Source organism: Adiantum capillus-veneris, chromosome 20, assembly GCF_014529385.1.
Source record: "Adiantum capillus-veneris isolate H3 chromosome 20, ASM1452938v2, whole genome shotgun sequence".
NCBI classification, from domain to species: domain Eukaryota; kingdom Viridiplantae; phylum Streptophyta; class Polypodiopsida; order Polypodiales; family Pteridaceae; genus Adiantum; species Adiantum capillus-veneris.
The window spans coordinates 9819586-9839936 of record NC_140950.1 but is presented as its reverse complement, the minus strand read 5'-3'; the positions used below and the strand labels follow the sequence as shown (position 1 = coordinate 9839936).

At 42.4% G+C, this 20351-nt stretch overlaps 1 protein-coding gene and 1 pseudogene across 1 annotated transcript in view; both read left to right on the top strand.

The window, feature by feature from the left end:
• Positions 1-7468: 7468 nt before the first annotated feature.
• Positions 7469-20351, top strand: part of LOC147432074 (uncharacterized) — a 45977-nt gene continuing 33094 nt past the window's right edge. Inside the window, exons 1-4 of the mRNA XM_086492085.1 lie at positions 7469-8012; positions 8767-8845; positions 8991-9089; positions 9588-9701. Coding sequence (XP_086348211.1) covers positions 7915-8012; positions 8767-8845; positions 8991-9089; positions 9588-9701 — 390 coding nt within the window. The 5' untranslated portion in view covers positions 7469-7914. The remainder of the gene's footprint in view (positions 8013-8766; positions 8846-8990; positions 9090-9587; positions 9702-20351) is intronic.
• LOC147432075 (mediator of RNA polymerase II transcription subunit 4-like) overlaps positions 10446-20351 on the top strand; it is a 28865-nt pseudogene continuing 18959 nt past the window's right edge.

The following is a 20351-nucleotide window of genomic DNA, read 5'->3' as shown; positions in this document are numbered from 1 at the left end:
GAGCACTGCCAGAGAAAGAGAGAGCCTATGGCGAGAGAGAGAGAGGGGGGGGGGGAGAGAGAGAGAGAGAGAGAGAGAGAGAGAGAGAGAGAGAGAGAGAGAGAGAGAGAGAGAGAGAGAGAGAGAGAGAGAGAATAATCTACTTAATCTATTATTGCAAACCTTTTTTAAGCTTTCCATGTGGTTGATAATAGGTGAGTAGGGAAATGGATGCAGTAGGCCGACGAGGTGAATAGGTGGCCAAATGAAGGCGAGGGATCACACCCACTCAAGGTAGCAAGTCCAAGATGTGAACATGGCCGGGAGAGATGAAGAGGTAGGCGAAGAGGTACATGCTCTCTCTCTCTCTCTCTCTCTCTCTCTCTCTCTCTCTCTCTCTCCACACACACACACACACTCTTGTTATGAGACTAGGCACCCTCTTGTTGTAGTGATTAGCTGCAATTGGGATAGCTAGCATAATGGTTAATTATGTGATGTCTATTTATTTTTCTAATTGAGTTGATGATGATGATTTTGTAGAGTGGAATGCAGGGAGTTGATGAAGAGGCACAGGTAGATACTCTTGGCCATTTTATACTCGCACAGTATTTTAAATTTTCATTTCAATAAGCCACTATGGCTCTGTAAATAATTGTAGTGGGAACTTCCCCTTGTGGGTCATGCAAGAACTAATGAGCTTCACTCATTTACAAAAGTGAAGTGGTTGTAAAAGAGGGCCCTCAAATTTTGGCACCTTAAACTCACAAATAATATATTAAATACCAAACTCCACAAGAGAGGTGCCGTGGAGCTTGGGGCTAGATTTAGGCCTTTCTAATTGAGTTGATGATGATGATTTTGTAGAGTGGAATGCGGGGAGTTGATGAAGAGGCACATGTAGATACTCTTGGCCGTTTTATACTTGCACATTATGTTAGATTTTCATTTCAATAAGCCACTATGGCTCTGTAAATAATTGTAGTGGGAACTTCCCCTTATGGGTCATGCAATAACTAATGAGCTTCACTCATTTACAAAAGTGAAGTGGTTGTAAAAGGGGCCCTCAAATTTTGGCACCTTAAACTCACAAATAATATCTTAAATCCAAACTCCACAAGAGAGGTGCCGTGGAGCTTCGGGCTAGATTTAGGCCTTTCTCTTGCAGATTCTCTTCTCTACACTCTTATGCTATGCTTAATTTTGATGTGTACTCTCGAATGAAGTCTCTATCTCCTATAATTATCTTACATACTCTTACAATCTTGTCTACATCAATTCCGTGTTCTTTGTATGTGTGTATGTCATAGTCTAGGTGTGTGTGTGCTTGGAAAATGGGAAAAGAGGTGGACAGGTTGATAATGATGTCTGTGAGCAAGGTTGAATGGTTTTAAGCAACCGGTCTCTCCCCTTCTCCCAACAATGGTATCAGAGCATCAGGTTCGAGAAAATCGACAATCAAATTCCAACTCTGAAGAGTAAATTTCAATTGGCAAAATCAAATCTGCAAACTGAAGCTAATTGGTGAACAATTGATAAATCGACAAGTCGACAGGTTCATCTTCTTAACGACAACGAGGTTCGATATACTTAATTTGAATTTTAATTGATGGCTAATTCCTGTCGATTATGAAAGCGAGAGAGAGAAAGGGTTGAAGAAAGCAGAGGAGTTTAAAGATTCGGAAGCGCCTCGGGTTCAACAAATTGGCAAGTCGATTCTTTTTATAAGTTAACGACATCAACTTCGTAAGCTACGACAAAATTGTGTGGGTTTTCAAAGAAGGAAAAGTGAAAGAAGAAAAATCGAGCCGACAAGAAGCAAGGAAATAAACCCAAGAGCTAAATAAAAAATCGGCTCTCTACAGCCATGAGAAGACCCGTCTACACACCACTCCGAATTCTTGAAGGCTGCCTTTATTTGAGTGTGCGTGGGAAGCAACACCTGCCACCGAAAGGCTTCTCTATCGACCACCTCGAAATCACTCAAGAGTACTATCAAATTGGGCACCCTGGTCATCTGAGTCATTTTGTCTCCTTGCACGCGAGCCAAAACGGCCCCCATCAATTGCCACCTCCTCAAACCCTGCTCGACGCTGTCGTTGTTTGCTCTGCACGCTGCCATGCATTTGATTCACACCTTTTGACAAAAGGTGAGGCTTTAATTAAAAGGAGAAGTTGGACGGCTGCTCATTGCAAAAAAAAAAAACTTACTTAAGCCTCCATTCACCCCCTTCTCTCAACAGTGCTCTCAACTTAACCAATCGAATGGCATAAAACTCCCAACTTGATCGGCCGCCCATTTGGTCCCAAGGGGCAATTTTCTTCCCAAAGCTCGGCTTTTCCACTTCTCGCAAGTCAATGGGTCAGCACTGGCACACACAATTGCCAAAGATATTGGAACGAAAATTGTTGGCTCTCCCAATTTAATCCCTTCTTGAAACCGACTATCCCAATGGAGCTGACAAATCACTTGCCAAGGATCCAAACATCGTCAAATTAATTCAAAAAAATATTTATCGATCAATTGAATAACATGTGGACTCTCTTTTACAAATGATATTGTTGTCTCCCTTGGGGATATGGGAGATCGGGCGCCACGAAACTCGACCAACTCGCACATGAACCGTCTGACCGCTCATTCTTTTAGCAATTTCCTAGCGCATCGCAATTCCGGACTTGACGCCAACGCGATTTTTTAGCTAAGTACATTTCATTTATGTTATTTATTTTACTCTCTCCGCATATGGCATCTGTAAATATCACCATGTAGCCCTTTTAAGCATAATTATTTAAAAACACACAAAAAAGGGAAAAAAAAACAATCATAGCAGACCTTCCACAAGCACCCACAATTGCTGAACAGCTTGACAATCTGCAACAATTCCTCACGTATGAATGCATGTGAAGGCAAGAACTTGAAGATAAATTATTGCATTCTGCACGCATAGAATATGTACCGGCACCCAAGCAAAACAAAATTAGCAAAAAAGCCTTCACTTTCAAGGATTTTGATGGCATTAAAGATGCTAGCACGGTTCTAGCATGGGTTAATCAGCTAGATGACTATTTTCATGATGAAGACTTTCCCGAATGTGAAATGGTAAAATGTGCATCAAATCATCTCAGTAGCAGCGCTGCACTGTGGTGGAACGCCACCAAAGTTCAAACAGCACGAGAAAAGATCACGTACCAAGCATGCATTTAAAAAAGTGTTTTTACCTCAATTTTTGTCCACACAGTACAAAGCTAAAGCACACATCCATGAATTTTAATTCGATAGGGTCAAAATGAAGATGTACAAGGTTACACTGATTGTTTTTTAAACTGTTAATTCAATTGCAAGCTATTGAACATGTTAGTCGCAGAAAATTAAAGCATAAGTACATATCAAGCTTGGCACTACAAATTGGTGATGAGGTAGATATGTTCGAACCAGATTCCCTGTCAAAGGCTATTAATTTGGCTCTCAATGTAGAGAAGAAGAAAGGTGGAAAACCCTCTCACTTTGATCAAACTGCTAATACTAACTGTAACTAGAGACCTCCCTCCTCTACTAACTTTGATAGAAACAAACATCAAAGTTGTACCTTTTTCGAGAGACGTAGATTTGACAATTCTCCTACAAGTGCTCAACCTCATAGCAACAACAACAACAACATGCAGCAATAAGGCAACCAAAATTCTGTCAACCAACGTCCTGCTCCAAACTCTAATGGTGACAAAAAGGTGAATCGTTTTAAATGCTTTCAGTATGGTCACTATGCAGATAAGTGCCCAATATAGTCCCACTAAGGGCAATGGCCAACTGAAATTCAAGCCAAAAACCCTTCAACAACAACCGCCCCAACGATGCTACTCTTAACCCCATAGAAGATGCTAATCTTGACGACAATGAAGTGGAAGCTAATTACGATGAGGGATATGAACCTGAGTATGATAACGATGACAACCCATCCTCAAATACTCTTATATCTCCTCACACTTTGTTTAGAGTGCAAGGCATTGTTAAGGGTGAAAGTGTAACCATTCTGTTAGATGATGGTAGTAGCCACGATTTCATTTCTACATGCTTGGCACAACAACTCTCTCTATCTAAAATCTCATCACCTCACAAAGTCACAATTATTTTTAATAATCAGCATTTTAATTGTAAAACCCAAGTCACTGTTGAAGTTTGCATTGGTGAATCTACACAAGCACGAACATTTCTGGTAGCACCATTGCATGGTCTTGATATGATGTTGGGAATGCCATTTCGTCATGAATTTGACCCGCTGATTAATTATAAAACATGTACTATGTCTCTCACTTATAATATAAAAAATTCTCCATCCAAGCAACACTAGCACATCAAAAATTTCCACTCCTCTCTCACACTCAAGCCAAAAGAGCAATTTGGAAACAGGGGAAAACATATCTAGTGTTGGTAAATCAAATTTCTGCTGAAATTGAAACTTCACACAACTCTACACACGATGAATTTCTCTCACAATTTAAAGATTGTTTCATGCATGATCTGCCACCTGGAATTCCACCTTCACGTCTTAAAGATCACAAAATAGATATTATACCAGGTAGTAAACCTCCTTGTAGAGCACCTTATCATGTAAATCCAACCGCACATAGGCAAATACAAACTCAAATCATATTTACTTGACCGAGGCCTAATCCGACCTAGTAGTTCACCATGCGAAGCTCCAATAGTTCTTGTCAAGAAGAAAAATGGAACCTTTCATATGTGTATCGACTACAGGGCTTTTAACAAGATCACCATTAAGAATAGGTTTCCTATTCCTAGAGTGGATGATCTGTTAGATAAAGTAAAAGGGGCAAACATCTTTAGCAAAATTGACCTTAAATCAGGGTATCACCAAGTCGAAATGTTTGAACATGATATCTACCAAACTCCTTTCACAACACAAACTAAACACTATGAATTTCTTGTCATGCCGTTTGGTTTGACAAATGCACCAGCCACATTCACAAGCATGATAAACATAATTTTCATTGACCATCAAGATTTTGTGATTATATTTTTTGATGACATTCTAGTACTCATTAAATCTGAAAAAGAGCATAAAGAGCACTTAACACGTGTATTTGATCTGCTTGCACAAAATCACTTGTACTTGAATCGTGAAAAGAGTTCATTTTTCCAATCTGAAATTGAATATTGGGACACATTGTATCGGGTAAGGGAATACATGTAGACCCCAACAAAATCAAAGCCATTCAGTCATGGCCGAGACCCAAAAACTTGCATGAGCTATGTTCTTTCATCGGTCTTTGTAGCTATTACAGGAAGTTTTTTTGTAACTTTGCTTACAAGTCACATTATTTGACTCTCCTGTTGAAGAAAAACACACCTTATGAATGTACTGATTTACAAGAAAGCTCCTTTAATGCAAGTAAACATGCTTTGACTAATGCACCTGTATTGCAACTGCCTGATTTTGAAAGACCATTCTTTATTGTAGTCACTGATGTTAGTGGAAAAGGTATCGGTGCAGTCTTTATGCAAGATAACCATCCACTTGCTTTTGAAAGTTGTAAGTTCAAACCTTCTGAAACAAAGTTTAGTACTTATGATAAAGAATTGACTGTTGTGGTACATGCATTGAAACTTTGGAAACACTATGTAATGGATATTGGGTTGATAGCTGGCATACTGGTTAATTATGTGTTGTCTATTTATTTTTCTAATCGAGTTGATGATGATGATTTTGTAGAGTGGAATGGGGAGAGTTGACGAAGAGGCGCATGCAGATACTCTTGGCCGTTTTATACTCGCACAGTATTTTAGATTTTATTTCAATAAGCCACTATGGCTCTCTGTAAATAATTGTAGTGGGAACTTCCCCTTATGGGTCATGCAAGAACTAATGAGCTTCACTTATTTACAAAAGTGAAGTGGTTGTAAAAGAGGGGCCTCAAATTTTGGCACCTTAAACTCACAAATAATATATTAAATATCAAACTCCACAAAGGAGGTGCCGTGGAGTTTGGGGCTAGATTTAGGCCTTTCTCTTGCAGATTCTCTTCTCTACACTCTTATGCTATGCTTAATTTTGTTGTGTACTCTCTAATCAACTCTCTATCTCTTACATACTCTTACAATCTTGTCTATGTCAATTCCATGTTTTGTGTGTGTGTGTGTGTGTGTGTGTGTGTATGTCATAGTCTAGGTGCGTGTGTGTGCTTGGAAATTGAAAAAAGAGGTGGATAGGTTGATGGTGATGTCTATGAGCAAGGTTGAATGGTTTTAAGCAACCAGTCTCCCCCCCCTTCTCCCAACAACTTGCACGTCCTCACACCCTTCAATCAGTGCCGTTGGAATTTGTGAGTGAGAACCCAGATAGTGAGAGGTGAAGAGGCGCCAAGGGAGATGAAGAGCCAACTTTCCAGAGATAGATATAATTGATGTTGGTTTTTTGTTTGTTGCTTACTAATTTTAGTTGGCAAATGCATAGTTTTGAGGGACAACCTACATTATTAGTGGCGTTGAGAGAGAGAGAGAGAGAGAGAGAGAGAGAGAGAGAGAGATTGCGCTCAAAGCCCCAGCTCTTAAATATTGCAAAAATTGCAAGTATGATGTGATGTCGGTGCTAATGATAGGGTGTTGCACAAGGTAGTGGAGTACACTATCGCCTCCCTTCCATATTACAACGATCATACAACAAAGGCAATCCAACTAAGAATGATGGCTCCCATGGCTTTGGCAAGCTATCACAATGATTGCTTTGGACAATATATCTCAGTATAATCAATTTTCCATATATGTTTACTACAATTTCTAAGTTTCCAAGATAGTTTATTCCAAGCAAGGACAATTTTTATCCAAGCAAGGGTGATTACGCATTGTGCCCCAAGTCACAAAGCAAGCTGACCACAATTTCATCTTCTTCTCACAACTTTTGCAAACGGTGCCTCTCATATGCATGAGTTTGCTCTCTCTTTCTCTCTTTCTTTCAAAAGGAGGCAAGTTTTGTCATTTATGAGGATAGCCCTCAGAAGAGATATTTCCATCCAAGCAAGTATTTCCATCTTGAGCACCTCTAGAAGTCTCCGTCATGCATCTCGATAGTCACTATTTGCATCAACATCTATACGAATGGCATCTATAAGATCCTATAATGGTGAGCCTTTTCAGGTTTGCCATGTAAACACCAGTTGCACAAAGGGAGGAGCAAGAGCTTAAAAGAAGACCAACGATTGAGAGTGGAAGCTTTCATTACTTTGATTTGCCACTGGAGGTGGCCACTCCAGCGAAGGCAAAGGGAGTCTCACTCTTTTTGCTAAAAGAGAGAGCTCTAGATTGGACACGTTGCCAACAACAAGTTGAAAGAACTTAGAAGAGCCTCTATAAGCCACTATTCTATCATATTCTATTTATATCTTGGAAACACAAATTGCTACATCAAGGCTCGTCTCTACCGAAAGACATTCGCACCGCCGATTAATATAGTCTTGAGGGTGGACTATCTGTGAGTCGAAAAGCAAGTCATGTGTAACCATTTGATGCGTCTTCGTACGCGCAAAAGAGAAGACCAACTCAACACACAGTTCCAAAGGAGAAAGAGCCACTCCTCCTCTCTCTCTCTCTCTCTCTTCCTCTTTGTCTGGCGAATTTGCTTTGTGAATAAGCTACAGCCGCTGCCCTCTGTACACACCATCGTCAGTGCCACACTCAAGCAGCTGGGTTCAAGCAAAGGGATTCCCCGCCTTGCATGTTCTTGTACTGCAGTTTACTAATGGTTCTCTCTTACCGTCGTATGCTGGCTTCTTAATCTGGGCTCCCCTTTTTTGGCATACTTCTCGCCCATATCTGCTTGTTTTTGTCTATGGTCTCTGCGCGAGTTCGTGTCGTCTAGTCACCAAACCCAGGTATAGTGCCTTAACAAGAAGAAGAAGGAAAGGAAGAAAGACGCAGAAAAAATGGCCGTTTTGGTGGAGAGGGCCACTAGCGATCTGCTGGGCGGTCCAGATTGGGGATTGAATTTGGAAATTTGCGACGCTCTTAATCAGAATCCCAGGTTTTTTTTTTGGTTTGTGTTGCCTTGCACCATACACTTTTTGTGAGCCAGAAATGTTTGTTTGTGTGGGCATTTCACGCGCTGCTTGATGGACCCAACATGCACATTGTAAATATGCACTAGACATACTGGAAGATTGAAGAATAACGGGCAAGCACTCCACTGCTTCACCTTCTACCTTAAATGATGGAGATTGTGCTTGCAAGTGTTATTTTCTTGTTTTTGAGGCACCACTCTTCAAAGTTAATGGTGCTCAAACAGACTGTGGCTTTTTTCCTGTTTTCCAGTTGTCATATCCGATTTTTGCCAGTTCTGATGTAAATTTAATTAGATTCTGTAATTAAATGCGAACATACTTAGAAAAATAGAAGTGCGTTGCCCCAATCCACACACATACACTTGCATTTTCGAGAGGGATCACTTTCCAATGTACTTGCATAAGGTATCCATCTGATGGTGCTCTTTTATGGAGCTCAAACGGCACTCTGGGAATCAGATATTTGGTGACCCTTCATTAATTATGTATGCACTTTGCAGCAGTTGTGCCTAACTTTAACCGACTTTTAGGCACATTTGTCATACTTGACTCATTTGGTGGGGCGATTATGCATGCATAGCCTGGGGGTGTTAAGGTTTGAGATATCAATAATAGTGGACATGTTTGTGCATCTATACTTGCACATTGAAAGAGTGTATTTGGATGTGCATGTGCATAATCTGGCTATTTTTGAAAGCGTCATAACTTGTTTTGTAGTTTCTCTCGAGATGTCGTGAAAGCATTAAAGAAGCGGCTAAATAACAAGAGTCCAAAAGTGCAAATTTTGGCATTGATGGTAAGAAGTCTTTATTTTCTGAACGAGAACTCTGTTTGTCACAATGAATGACATACTTTGTTTTCATCTATGTATATTTTGTTTTTGTTGTATTGCTTTTATGTGGTTGCAAGCTTAGTCGAGAGTTTTTCATAACTATGATCAGGTTCTGGAAATGATCATGAATAATTGTGGCGATCATATTCACCAGATGGTGGCAGAAAAGGACGTATTACATGACATGGTCAAAATTGTAAAGAAGAAGGTATGATTTGCTTTGCTTTGTACCTTGTACGTTGTGTCTATTCATGCACACATTAGTTGGCAAGTCTTGCACTCAGATATTACATATATTGACTTTATCCATTTGTCAAGTGCACTGCGTCTTGGATGTTTCTATCCTATTCAGAGTTTTAGGTGACGGTGGTAAGATCTGCCAAAAGCAATTCTGTATACACTTTTCACGCTCTCTTAATGGATGTTTTGACATGAAAGTGTGCTCACTTTGACATTATAGAAAATTCTTGAGTGTTAGCTGTGCAAGAGCTAGAGAAAGGAGTCAAATAGAAAATTCTTGAGGGTTTTTGTGATGGCCTTTTTCAGTAAAAAGCTGGGCAAGAGATAGAGAAAAGAGTCAAGGTGACAGGAATAAAAGCATGACATGTTTTTGGTAGTTTATTGTGAAAAGCTAGGCCTCCGATGAGCTAATGTTGGGAGTCAACACTCAATTGCTGTGCTGACTCTTTTGTTTTCCTGTGCAAAGCCTGATCAAAGTGTACGAGATAAAATATTGGCGCTTTTGGAATCGTGGCAAAGGATTTTTGGTGGTTCTAAATCAAAGTACCCTCAATACTCTGCTGCATATGACGGATTGCGGGTAAATTGAATTTCTTCAAGTTAAAAGCAGCAAACTATCATTTCAATTACGCTTGAAAATCTGCATTTATGACACAAGTCAATGAGCAAAGCCACACATGTAAAGATAGATTTATTGTATGCACTTGCGTGAATTTTGAGAGATTCCTGTAGAGACTTATTCATTTTATGGACGCATGTGAATTCTGAGAGTTTTTCTCTATAAAGTAGAGACTTATTTGCGAGGAGTTTGAGCGTCAGCCATTGGTCTGGAACCTGTGTTCAGGATTCCAAGGGGTCCCAGTTGGGGGTGCGTACTCATATTGATTGACCTGGCCGGGATAGAGAGCTGCAACATCCTTTACTGAGTGGTCATGTCATCATGTTCAGATGCACAGTTCGTTGTGTTTAGATGCACAGTTCATTGCTGATGAGTTTAATCTGCACAGAGGGACACATACTTGGATTGTAGAGATTGACGATGCTCTTCCCCTTTCTTGGCATGTGAGATGATGCAAAGGCATTGCTGATCTGCCTACTCGTGATGGGATGGTGGGTTATGCTTGATGCCAGTCATACTCCCTCCCCTAGGTGATGGCCATGGTTGCATACTGTTTGCAGTTGATATAGAGTCAATGATAAGAGGGTACTTATGCACTGTTGTTTGTTACCAGTCTGTCTGAGGGCTACTGCGCCTAGACTGGCTGGAATCCTATTTGTGTAGTTGACAAACGGCGTTTAGTGGACCCTGGTCCCTCATCCGATGATGTCGACTCATGGTTATTATGGATTTGGGAGAGCAGGCCTCTCTTACGGTTATCATGGGACCCTTAGGAGTGGTGCTGGCCCTCAGTTGCAGATTAGCATCATAGAGTCTCCTTTTTGGAGTATTCTGCTTGCATTGGTTGGCATATTCTATTGCAGCAACAGAGTTTGGAGTGTCGCTGTACAGAATTGAAGTCTTGGCTGGATGCTGGCCTATCTCATGCGTTCATGTACAGATTTTAGTCCTTCTTCTGGGATTTGCGGATCAGCTGCTTTATACTCTACTTCATGTGGTTGATGCATCGTCCATGCTGGTTTGCCAGTGGGGACATGGGCTGGCAATGTTGGCTTTGATCAGACTGGTGTGTGCTGCACCTTACATGTAGATGCGACTATTAGCCATTGCTTTCAGGTTTGCGTGCATGCACACATGGTTTGGCGTGCAGTTTGTGGCCTCCAATGTTGGGTGGGTGTTTGCGCAGGTTTGTTGAGGTAAGCCTTTTAGCTTACACTCGATACATGAGCAATCCCTAAAGCCAAGCATACAAACATGCACCCCTATGTGCATAGATACAACCTCCTACATAGGAATCCCTAACACATGCTTCTCATTCCATGCACACATACTACACTTTAAAGCCACAAGCTACATGTTGTAGGCCCCCCCACATGTTACTTGCGCCACTTGTGGTGCATCTCTCTCTTGCCTTAATTTCCACTTTCCACCATTGAGCCTATATAAGGCCACCATGCTTAACTAATAATTGCTCTCTTATTCTAATCATTCAAGCAAGTCCATTTTCATTTCATTGAGTACATTCTCTCTAACCCATTTACTCCTAATTTGTTATGAAGCTCTTACTATGATGAATGCCTCGTTGGTCTATCGACCATAGGCATTACAAGGTTTTGTCTCTTGGGGTTCGGTTTGTTGGCAGTTACAATTTCCGGGTTCTCACCTTACTTTGAGGGGGAGGGAGAGGATTTTGCTTTTCAGTTGACGGATTCCTACTACGGATGGGGCACATTGGATATGTTGTCAGATACTATACATGCTTTTGAGTCTCATCCCCCAATATGGTTTGCTTTTCAGTTGACGGATTCCTACTACGGATGGGGCACATTGGATATGTTGTCAGATACTATACATGCTTTTGAGTCTCATCCCCCAATATGGTTTTTGCTAATGTAATTGTAGTCACCTTGTGGATGATTTGGAAGGATAGATTCTGGCATGTCGTTGGTGGTCAACCTTCCACTTCCGTGGATGTACTTTTAAGTGATATTTGGATTTAGTTCACACTCGTAGTGTGTGGGATCTTCAGCCTACTCCTCGGGGCCAGTAGAGGAGCACCGCCGTGATTCCTTGAGACGATGGGCAGTGTATCAGACTTGGACACTCCAAGTCAAGAATCTACCACGACAACACCAAATAACCACTTCAAAACAGTTCATATTTCACAATTGATTCAACACTGGCCCGGCAGAGTTCTGTGCCTAGAGATATTGGCCCCAAAGACTGGCGCCCCTTTCGGTATTTCTTTTTGTTATTAATCTGAGTTCAAAGTACAAGAGTGCGGGCAGGCGCTCACACTCAGACTCTACGTCCAGATGCTCTGAGTTGTGAGAGGCCAACCTGCGTATTTAAAGGTTACAAGGGATGCCAAAAGCATAGCTCCAAAAGCTGAAAATCAAAAGCTCAAAAGCTTTGTAAAAATAAAGCAGAAGTTCTCTCTCTCTCTCTCTCTCTCTCTCTCGCCAAAATAAAGCAGAGGGCCTTTTTCTCTCTCTCAAAGCGTAGGGAAAAGCAGCCAGCAAAAAGTGTAAAAACATCGCCCAAAAGCTGCCAGACAAAATCCCGCAATTTGTGCCGCGAATCCCGGAAATTCCGTTCAGCCACGTGTGAGCTTTTCCGTACGCAACAGCCAGCAAATTAGGGTTTCGGGTTTTTGAAAATTAGGTTAGGGTTTCAGAAAATTAGGGTTAGGGTTAGGGTTTCTGCAATTAGGGTTTCCAGCAGCGGGCAGCCATGTCATCACTTTGTGACATACCCCCCTCTTGAAAGCATTGTAATCGCCCTCGATTACGCCTGCAAAACAGATAGAGACCATAAATCGTCTTAGCAGACACTGATTGTTAGTACCTACGTACTAGGAACACACATCTAGCACATGTACCAATTGACAGTCACATCACACGACATCACTAGACATCACAGGACATTCAACATTCATTTGGATCTTAGACCATGATTTTTCGGCAATGTAGCTAGCAATCGCATCTAGATCCAGTCGGGACCTCATTGATGCCCGATTGACCAACCCCTATTGCAACTATGTCTATTCGAGACCATTTAGACCAAAATGTTGCAGTCATTTGGTCGATCAGTTCCTGCACTTAAAACAAGTCAAGAACTAATCAGTATCATATTCAGGAATTCCATTCCATTTCATAAATTCATACAACAAAATATTGTTAGCTCTTAGTATCCCTGAAGCTCAAAGAGACATTAGTGACTTTAGTATTCTAAAAATCAAGGCATCTGTTGACAAAGGAGTGGAGTAACTCCCCTCTTGTGCATCCCACTGCATCAAATCTGCGGCCAAGCTGAATTTTGGGTTCCATTTAGAGTAAACTATGCTAAACCAAAAGCTTCAAGGTAAAGTTTCACAATTTAAGGAGTATCTGCTAGGTCCTCCTTCTCCATCCACTTCGCATCCAATGCAGGATAGTTCTTGAACTTAACCAAGAACCACCTTCTTACTTTACCCTTATTCTTTATGTCCTTATGTGCCAAAATCTGTTCAGGAACAAGGATCTCCTCGTTTTCCTCCACTCAAGGTTGCTCATCGGGCTCCCCATCATCAGACACATGACCTTTGAAAGGTTTCAAGAGACTCACATGAAATGCATTGTGAATCCTCCAAGTGTCGGGCAGTTTCAGTCGGAAGGAGACATCATTGATCTTTTCAGAGATCTGGAAAGTACCTCATACTAAGCTTTGGAAAAAGCCTCTCCTTTCCCTTCTTCTTTCTCAGGCGTGTCTTCTCAAAATGTAAGAGAATCCAATCATCCTCCTTCAATTTCAAATTGCGACGATGGCGATCCGCTACCTTTTTCTGTCGTTCTTGAGATTTCTGCAAAGCCTCGCCGTATCTAAGTCCTGCGTGTACTCATCACTTCAAAAATCTTATCTGTTGTGCTTAGGAAGGGTGGAACCTTCGCAGCACCTTTAACAATCTCAAATGGCGCCTTCCCCGTCGAAGAGTGTATCGTGTTATTGTAGGCAAATTCCACCAAAGGTAGATACTTTTCCCATTGAGTCTTCTGATGTGAGATGTAAGACTTCAATAAATCTAAAACCACTGAATTGGCAATCTCAGATTGCCCATCAGTCTGTGGGTGGAACGATGACGAAAACTGCAACCGCGTGCCAATGTTCTCCCAAATTGCCTTCCAAAACAAACTCGTAAATCTGGGGTCCCTATCAGAGACAATCGTCTCAGGCATGCCATGTAATCTGAAAATCTGGGCCACAAACAGTCTCGCTAAGTGATCCGGCTTGACTGTTTTCTTTAAGCGTGCTTGCTAAACTTGTCAATAACAGTCCATATACCATCGTCACCACTCTGTGTTCTCGGGAGATCAAAAATGAAATCCATTGCAATACTTTCCCAGGGGCGGGTGGGTATGGGCAGAGGCTGTAACAATCCCTGTGCTTTATGCCTGTCAAACTTGACCTTTTGGCATACCAAGCAACTTCGCACAAACTCTTCCACATCCTTCTTGAGTCTCGGGCAAAAGAAGTATCTCTCTATCCCTTTCATGGTGGTAGCAATGCTGCGATGACCCTAAAAGGCGGACAGTGGCATTCAGTCATAACCTTTTCCCTCAACGGCTGTGTAACGCACAACATGGTTTTCCTCATCAAGTAGCCATCCCGAATGGAATATCCTGCTACTGTCTCCCCATCTCGTATCCATGTGAAAACGTCTGCAAAATTTGGATCTGTGGCATAGTGGTCGACCATATCCTCGAAGCTCCTATGATGTATCGCGGAAATAGCCAGAACCAACGGCTTTCGAGACAAAGCATCTGCCACCAAATTCTTCTGCCCCCGAACATGGACAATCTGGAAGTGAAACTGTGACAAGATGTTCGCCCACCGCATCTGCTTTTCCGATAGCTGCTTCTGTGACAAGTAGTAGTGCAAACTCTGATGGTCTATAAAGACAGTAAAATCCGCTTCGAGTAGGTAGTGCCGCTGAAACCGGCCTGTTCAATCCAAAAAGGGCGGTAGACTTTACTTTAAACCTTGATTTAGCTTTCACCCATTATTAGTCGTCTATTTTACCTGTACTTTCAAGACACAACAAAGGGGAGAGGGATACAGGCTGCTAGATTGCACCTGTATGAGTAGACGGACACCAGATTGGCCCCTAACTTAGGCGCCCCTTTCGGTATTTCTTTATTGTTCAAAAGAGGGAATAAACGCTGTGGTTCCTACAAGCTGCCCCGCACAAACTCGGCTGAATTTCCACTGTTCCAGCCCGATTTCGGCAGCATAACTGTACTAGAACCTTTCACGGTCAGTATTCCCACGCATTGACTGACTTTCCCGACGCATACGGGCACTTTGCAAAACCTGGCGAGAATCTGCAGCACGCTGAATTCTCTGTTTTCAGCCCTGAAAATACGCCAGATCGCCTGTACAGCGGTCCCCTTGCGTCCCCGAACCTCCTGGGGGTATTAGGGTCCGTTTAGGGCCAAAACCCTAAACCTGCAAAAATACACAGCAGGCTGTAATTCACTGTTTCGGGCTCCGTTTCGCGTGCCGGTCGCATCCCTAGCAAGTCCTCGAGCTCCCGCACCTGTAGGGCTACTTGCCCTTTGAATCGGACGAGATTTCTGGCGTGAAACCTCTCCGAATTCACCTGTACCTGCGGGGGGATTAGCCGCTAGCTAATCCAGTACCTGTGCAAGAGGCTCTTGCCTCGGCAATCGCGCATGAACCCACACAATTGTACATTGGTCAAATGAAGAGCCCACTAGAGGGGCATAACATACTGCCAAAGGGGAGAGAGAGGGCAGTGCGTAGCGTGCAGGGCATCACTCCTGGCACCGCACTGTGCATAAGAGGGAAAGCAAGCACTCCATAGCTCTTAACCTGTGACAGAGACTTGCAAAATGAGCCTCCCAGCTATAAATCACGTTTTTGCCTTCTCTATAAGTAGTAAACTGGCCTCAGAGTGCCAAGTGTCACTCATTTGTGCATTTTCCCGCTTTAGACCCTCGGGTCTAAAAATATCTCACCTGCAGCCTCTGTTGACTTGGCCACAGAGTAACAAAATGATCCCCATGTCAAACTGCACGTAATGACGCGAAGACATTTTCAGGTCCCAAAATAGCAGTTCCCTAAATTTTAGGAGATGCTGCCATTGTATCTTTCTAGGTCATCCGACCCTCTTTGTACACTGTGGCCACATCCAAAACTGAAATGTAGCCTCTGTAGCAAAGGATTCCACTTTGGCTAGTCAATGACCCCACTTGGCTAACCATAGTCCTTGTCCAACTTAGTGCTCTCTTGCCCTCAGGCCTGGACTCCCTCTGGACAGTTCCACACTAGCTATGCAATGCAGGGCAGTTAGATTTCCCGAGGGGTGTTTCCAAAAAGTGAAAGTAAATAGATAATAAGAAAGAAATCAACAAAAAAGATAGATAGTAGTCACACGCTGGTGACATACCCCCCTCCTGAAATCTCAAACGTCCTCGTTTGCATCTATGTCGTACATGCTTACTGTCAACACTGATGTATTCAACACCTGTCGACACATATACGACACATACATGCTCATTGTCAACCCTGGTGTATTCAACACCTTGTTGACTCATGTATTGCCTGCGTGTGAACCCTGTCCCAATGACATAGTGGTAGCTTCGCACTCTGCCATTGCTTTGAGTCACTAACTTTCCAATGACAAAATGGTAGCTGCACATTTTGCCACTGTCTTATAGTACACGTTGGATCCTGTAACACTTTCGAGCATACCCAAACCGACAGTTTAAGAATGCAGTTACACATGTACTCCTGAATAGAAGCAATCATTGTATCCTTGACAAACTGACAAGAAATACTCACTTCTATAGCACTAACCAAACTTTTGGACATTCCATAAGAGCAATTGCCAAACTGACAATCTGTACAGCTCTAACATTCATGTAACAGGTATTTCATTTGAGCTCACTTTAAATACCATGTACATCATTTGTTTCAGAAGCCATTGTCACACTGACAATCCATGTAGCTTTGAAACTCAAGGGGTCAAGGTAGGTTGCAAATCGAAGGCTTCCAGGTAAAGTGATAACACAGTTGGTGACTCTGCAAGTTCACCTTCTTCCATCCACTTAGCATCCATTGGTGGATAGTTTCTGAACTTTACCAAGTAACGCCTAGCAACCTTGCCTTTCACTTTCCTTTCTTTGTGTGCCAAAATCTGTTCAGGGAGCAAGATCTCGTCAAGTTCCTCGACTTCCGGCTGATCTTCAGCTGGTATATCTTCTGGCACATCACCCACATAGGGTCTGAGAAGACTCACATGAAACGCATTGTGAATCTTCCAACTGTCAGGCAATTTCAGCCTATATGCAACATCACTGATTATGTCGCACACTTGAAAAGGCCCATAGTAACGCATGCTGAGCTTTGGAAACACTCTTTCCTTGCCCTTCATCTTCTTTAACCTTGCCTTTTCAAAGCGTAAAAGCACCCAATCACCAAGTGAATATACCACTTCACGACGGTGACGATCAGCTGCTTTCTTTTGCTTTGCCTGAGTCCTTTCTAAGGCCACTTTGACCTTCTTGTACATTTCATCCATGTCTTGAACATACTTATCTGCTTCAAATATCTTGTCCTTTGTATGCAGTATGGGAGGAACTTTCTTGCCACCTTCAACTATCTCAAAGGGTGCCTTGCCAGTTGATGAATGCACTGTATTATTGTATGCATACTCCACCAATGGCAAATACTGCTCCCACTTTCCTTTATGCTCTGACACATAGCACTTCAGCAGATCTAGGACAGTAGAATTTGCCTCTTCTGACTGTCCATCTGTTTGAGGATGAAATGACGAAGAGAATTTGAGCGTGGTACCCATATTCTCAAACAAGCCTTTCCAGAACAAACTAGTCATGCGTGGATCACGGTCGCTAATAATCGACTGTGGCATGCCATGATACTTGAAAATATTGCTCATAAACAAGCGTGCCATCTGATCTGGCTTTATCTTCTTCCTGACAGGAATAAAATGAGCCTGTTTGCTGAATCTGCAAATAATGGTCCAAATACCATCATTTCCTGTCTGCGTTCTTGGAAGATCAAAGATAAAATCCATAGCAATACTTTCCCATGGTTTATCTGGAATAGGTAGTGGTTGCAATAACCCTGGTGCCTTTTGCCTGTCAAACTTGACCTTTTGGCATATTAGGCATTCTCGCACAAAGGCATCCACATCCCTTCTCAATGTAGGCCAATAGAAGAATGTCTCAACCGCTTTAACTGTAGCATCGATACCACGATGCCCTGCATACGGTGGGACATGACTCTCTTCCATAACTTTGCGTCGCAATGGCTTTGTGACACACAATCTGCCATGCATCATCATGAACCCGTCTTTAAGAAGATAGTGTTCATGACGTTGTCCATCCATTAGTTGCTCGAAGACCCTTGCAAAATCTTCATCATTTGCATACTGTTCTCTCATATCATCAAGTTCATGATGATAAGGAATCGACACAGCTGAAATTTGTGGCTTCCTTGACAAGGCATCAGCCACAACGTTCTTCTTGCCTTCCACATGCACAATCTGAAAATGGAACATGGACAAGATATTTGCCCATCGCATATGCTTCTCAGATAACTTTGTCTGTGTCAAGAAGTATCGCAAGGTCTGATGGTCCGTTTGGACAACAAAGTCTGCACCTAGCAGGTAGTGTTTCCAACTTAAGAGCGCATGAATCACAGCCAGTAACTCTTTCTCATAGACCTGCATGGTCATCTCTGGCCCTTGCAAAATTCTGCTCTCATAGGCTACTACCCTGCCATCTTGCATTAGCACAGCACCAATGCTACTACCGCAGGCATCACACTGGACCACAAATGACTTCCTAAGATCTGGCAACACAATGACTGGATCCGAAGTCATCTTTTCCTTTAAGAGATTAAAAGCTAAAATCTCTTTTTGTGTCCATCTAAAGGTGACTGCCTTCTTTTGAAGAGCATGTAAAGGTGAAGCAATCTCAGCGAAATTTCGGATAAACCTTCTGTAATAGGAGCATAGTCCCAAGAAGCTTCGGACATCATGCACCGTCTTCAAATTTGGCCATGACTTGATCGCTTCAACTTTTGCAGGATCCATTCTGACACCGTCCTTTGAGACAATGTGTCCCAGAAAGTGAATCTCTTCCAGAAAAAACTCACTTTTCTTTGCATTGATGAGCAACCTATGACTGCGTAGCTCTTTGAACACAATGGCCAAGTGATGCCTATGCTCCTCTTCATTCTTTGAATAGACTATCATGTCATCAAAGAACGTACCAACAAACTGCTGGTGTGGACGGAAAATTCTGTCCATCATCCTATTAAACGTAGCAGGAGCATTTGTGAGACCAAAGGGCATCACTAAAAATTCGTAAAGGCCAAACGTTGTTCTAAAAGCAGTCTTGTGCACATCCTCTGATCTAATGCGGATCTGATGATACCCACTCTTTAGATCTATCCTGCTAAACATAGCTGCTCCTTCTAATTTGTCCATAATATCATCAATTCTAGGTATAGGGAACCTATTCTTGATGGTATTCTTGTTCAGTGCACGGTAGTCGATGCACATACGCCATGAGCCATCTTTTTTCTGCACCAACAATACTGGAGAACAGAATGGAGATGAACTGGGCTGAATCAGCCCTTTTTCTAACAGCTCCTGTACTTGGCCCATTATCTCTTTCTGCTGAGCCGCACTAACCCTGTACGGAGGCTTATTTGGTGGGCTACAGCCTGGCACCAAATCTATCGCATGGTCCTCGGGTCTCTCTGGCGGTAATTGAGACGGTAATGAATCGGAAAAACAGTCACTATACTGTTGTAAAAACATTGACCTTTCTTTATCTAGCACAGATAAATTTGATTCATCACAATCTGACACTTCACGTGCAAAAACCAAGTACGCAGAAAGATGCTTTTTCATTACAGAAGTAATAGCAGAAGCTGATACAGTAGGAATAGACTCCCCTTTAAGCTTTACATCCAGAATGTGAGTCTTTCCCCTGCTCTGTACAGTGATCTTTTTGTTGTAGGCATCCATGATTCCCTGTACACGAAATAACCAAGGAATACCTAACAACACATCACATCCGTCCAGTGGCATGATGTAAAATTCTTCAGCATCTACATAGGACTGGATATGTAGACGCAACTTTCCAATGATGGGTGTCACAGCCTCTGTATGGCCAGGACATGCCAAACCTGCCTCTGCTGTATACCCCATCTCTTCAGGTCTGATTCCCAACTTTGAAGCCAATTCTGGGGAAATGAAGTTGGCTTTGGCACCTGGATCAAAGAAGATAAGCACTGTTTGATCCCTAACCTTTCCCCATGCTCTGCAAAGCTCACTTGCATCTGAATTTGGCTTGTCGCCCACCATATCTGGCACTAGACCAGCCATGGGCTTCTTTCCTTTCCTGTCCTCCTTGTCTTCAGAATCAGCTGGCCTTTTCTTTGTAGGACAGTTGTAAGCAATGTGGCCAGGCTGCTCACATATAAAGCATTTGTTCTCTGTCCTCAGGACCTTCTTTTGCTCTTCTGACTTGCGAGGAAAACGTCTTTTCCATTTCTTTGCGGGTCCTTTTTCTG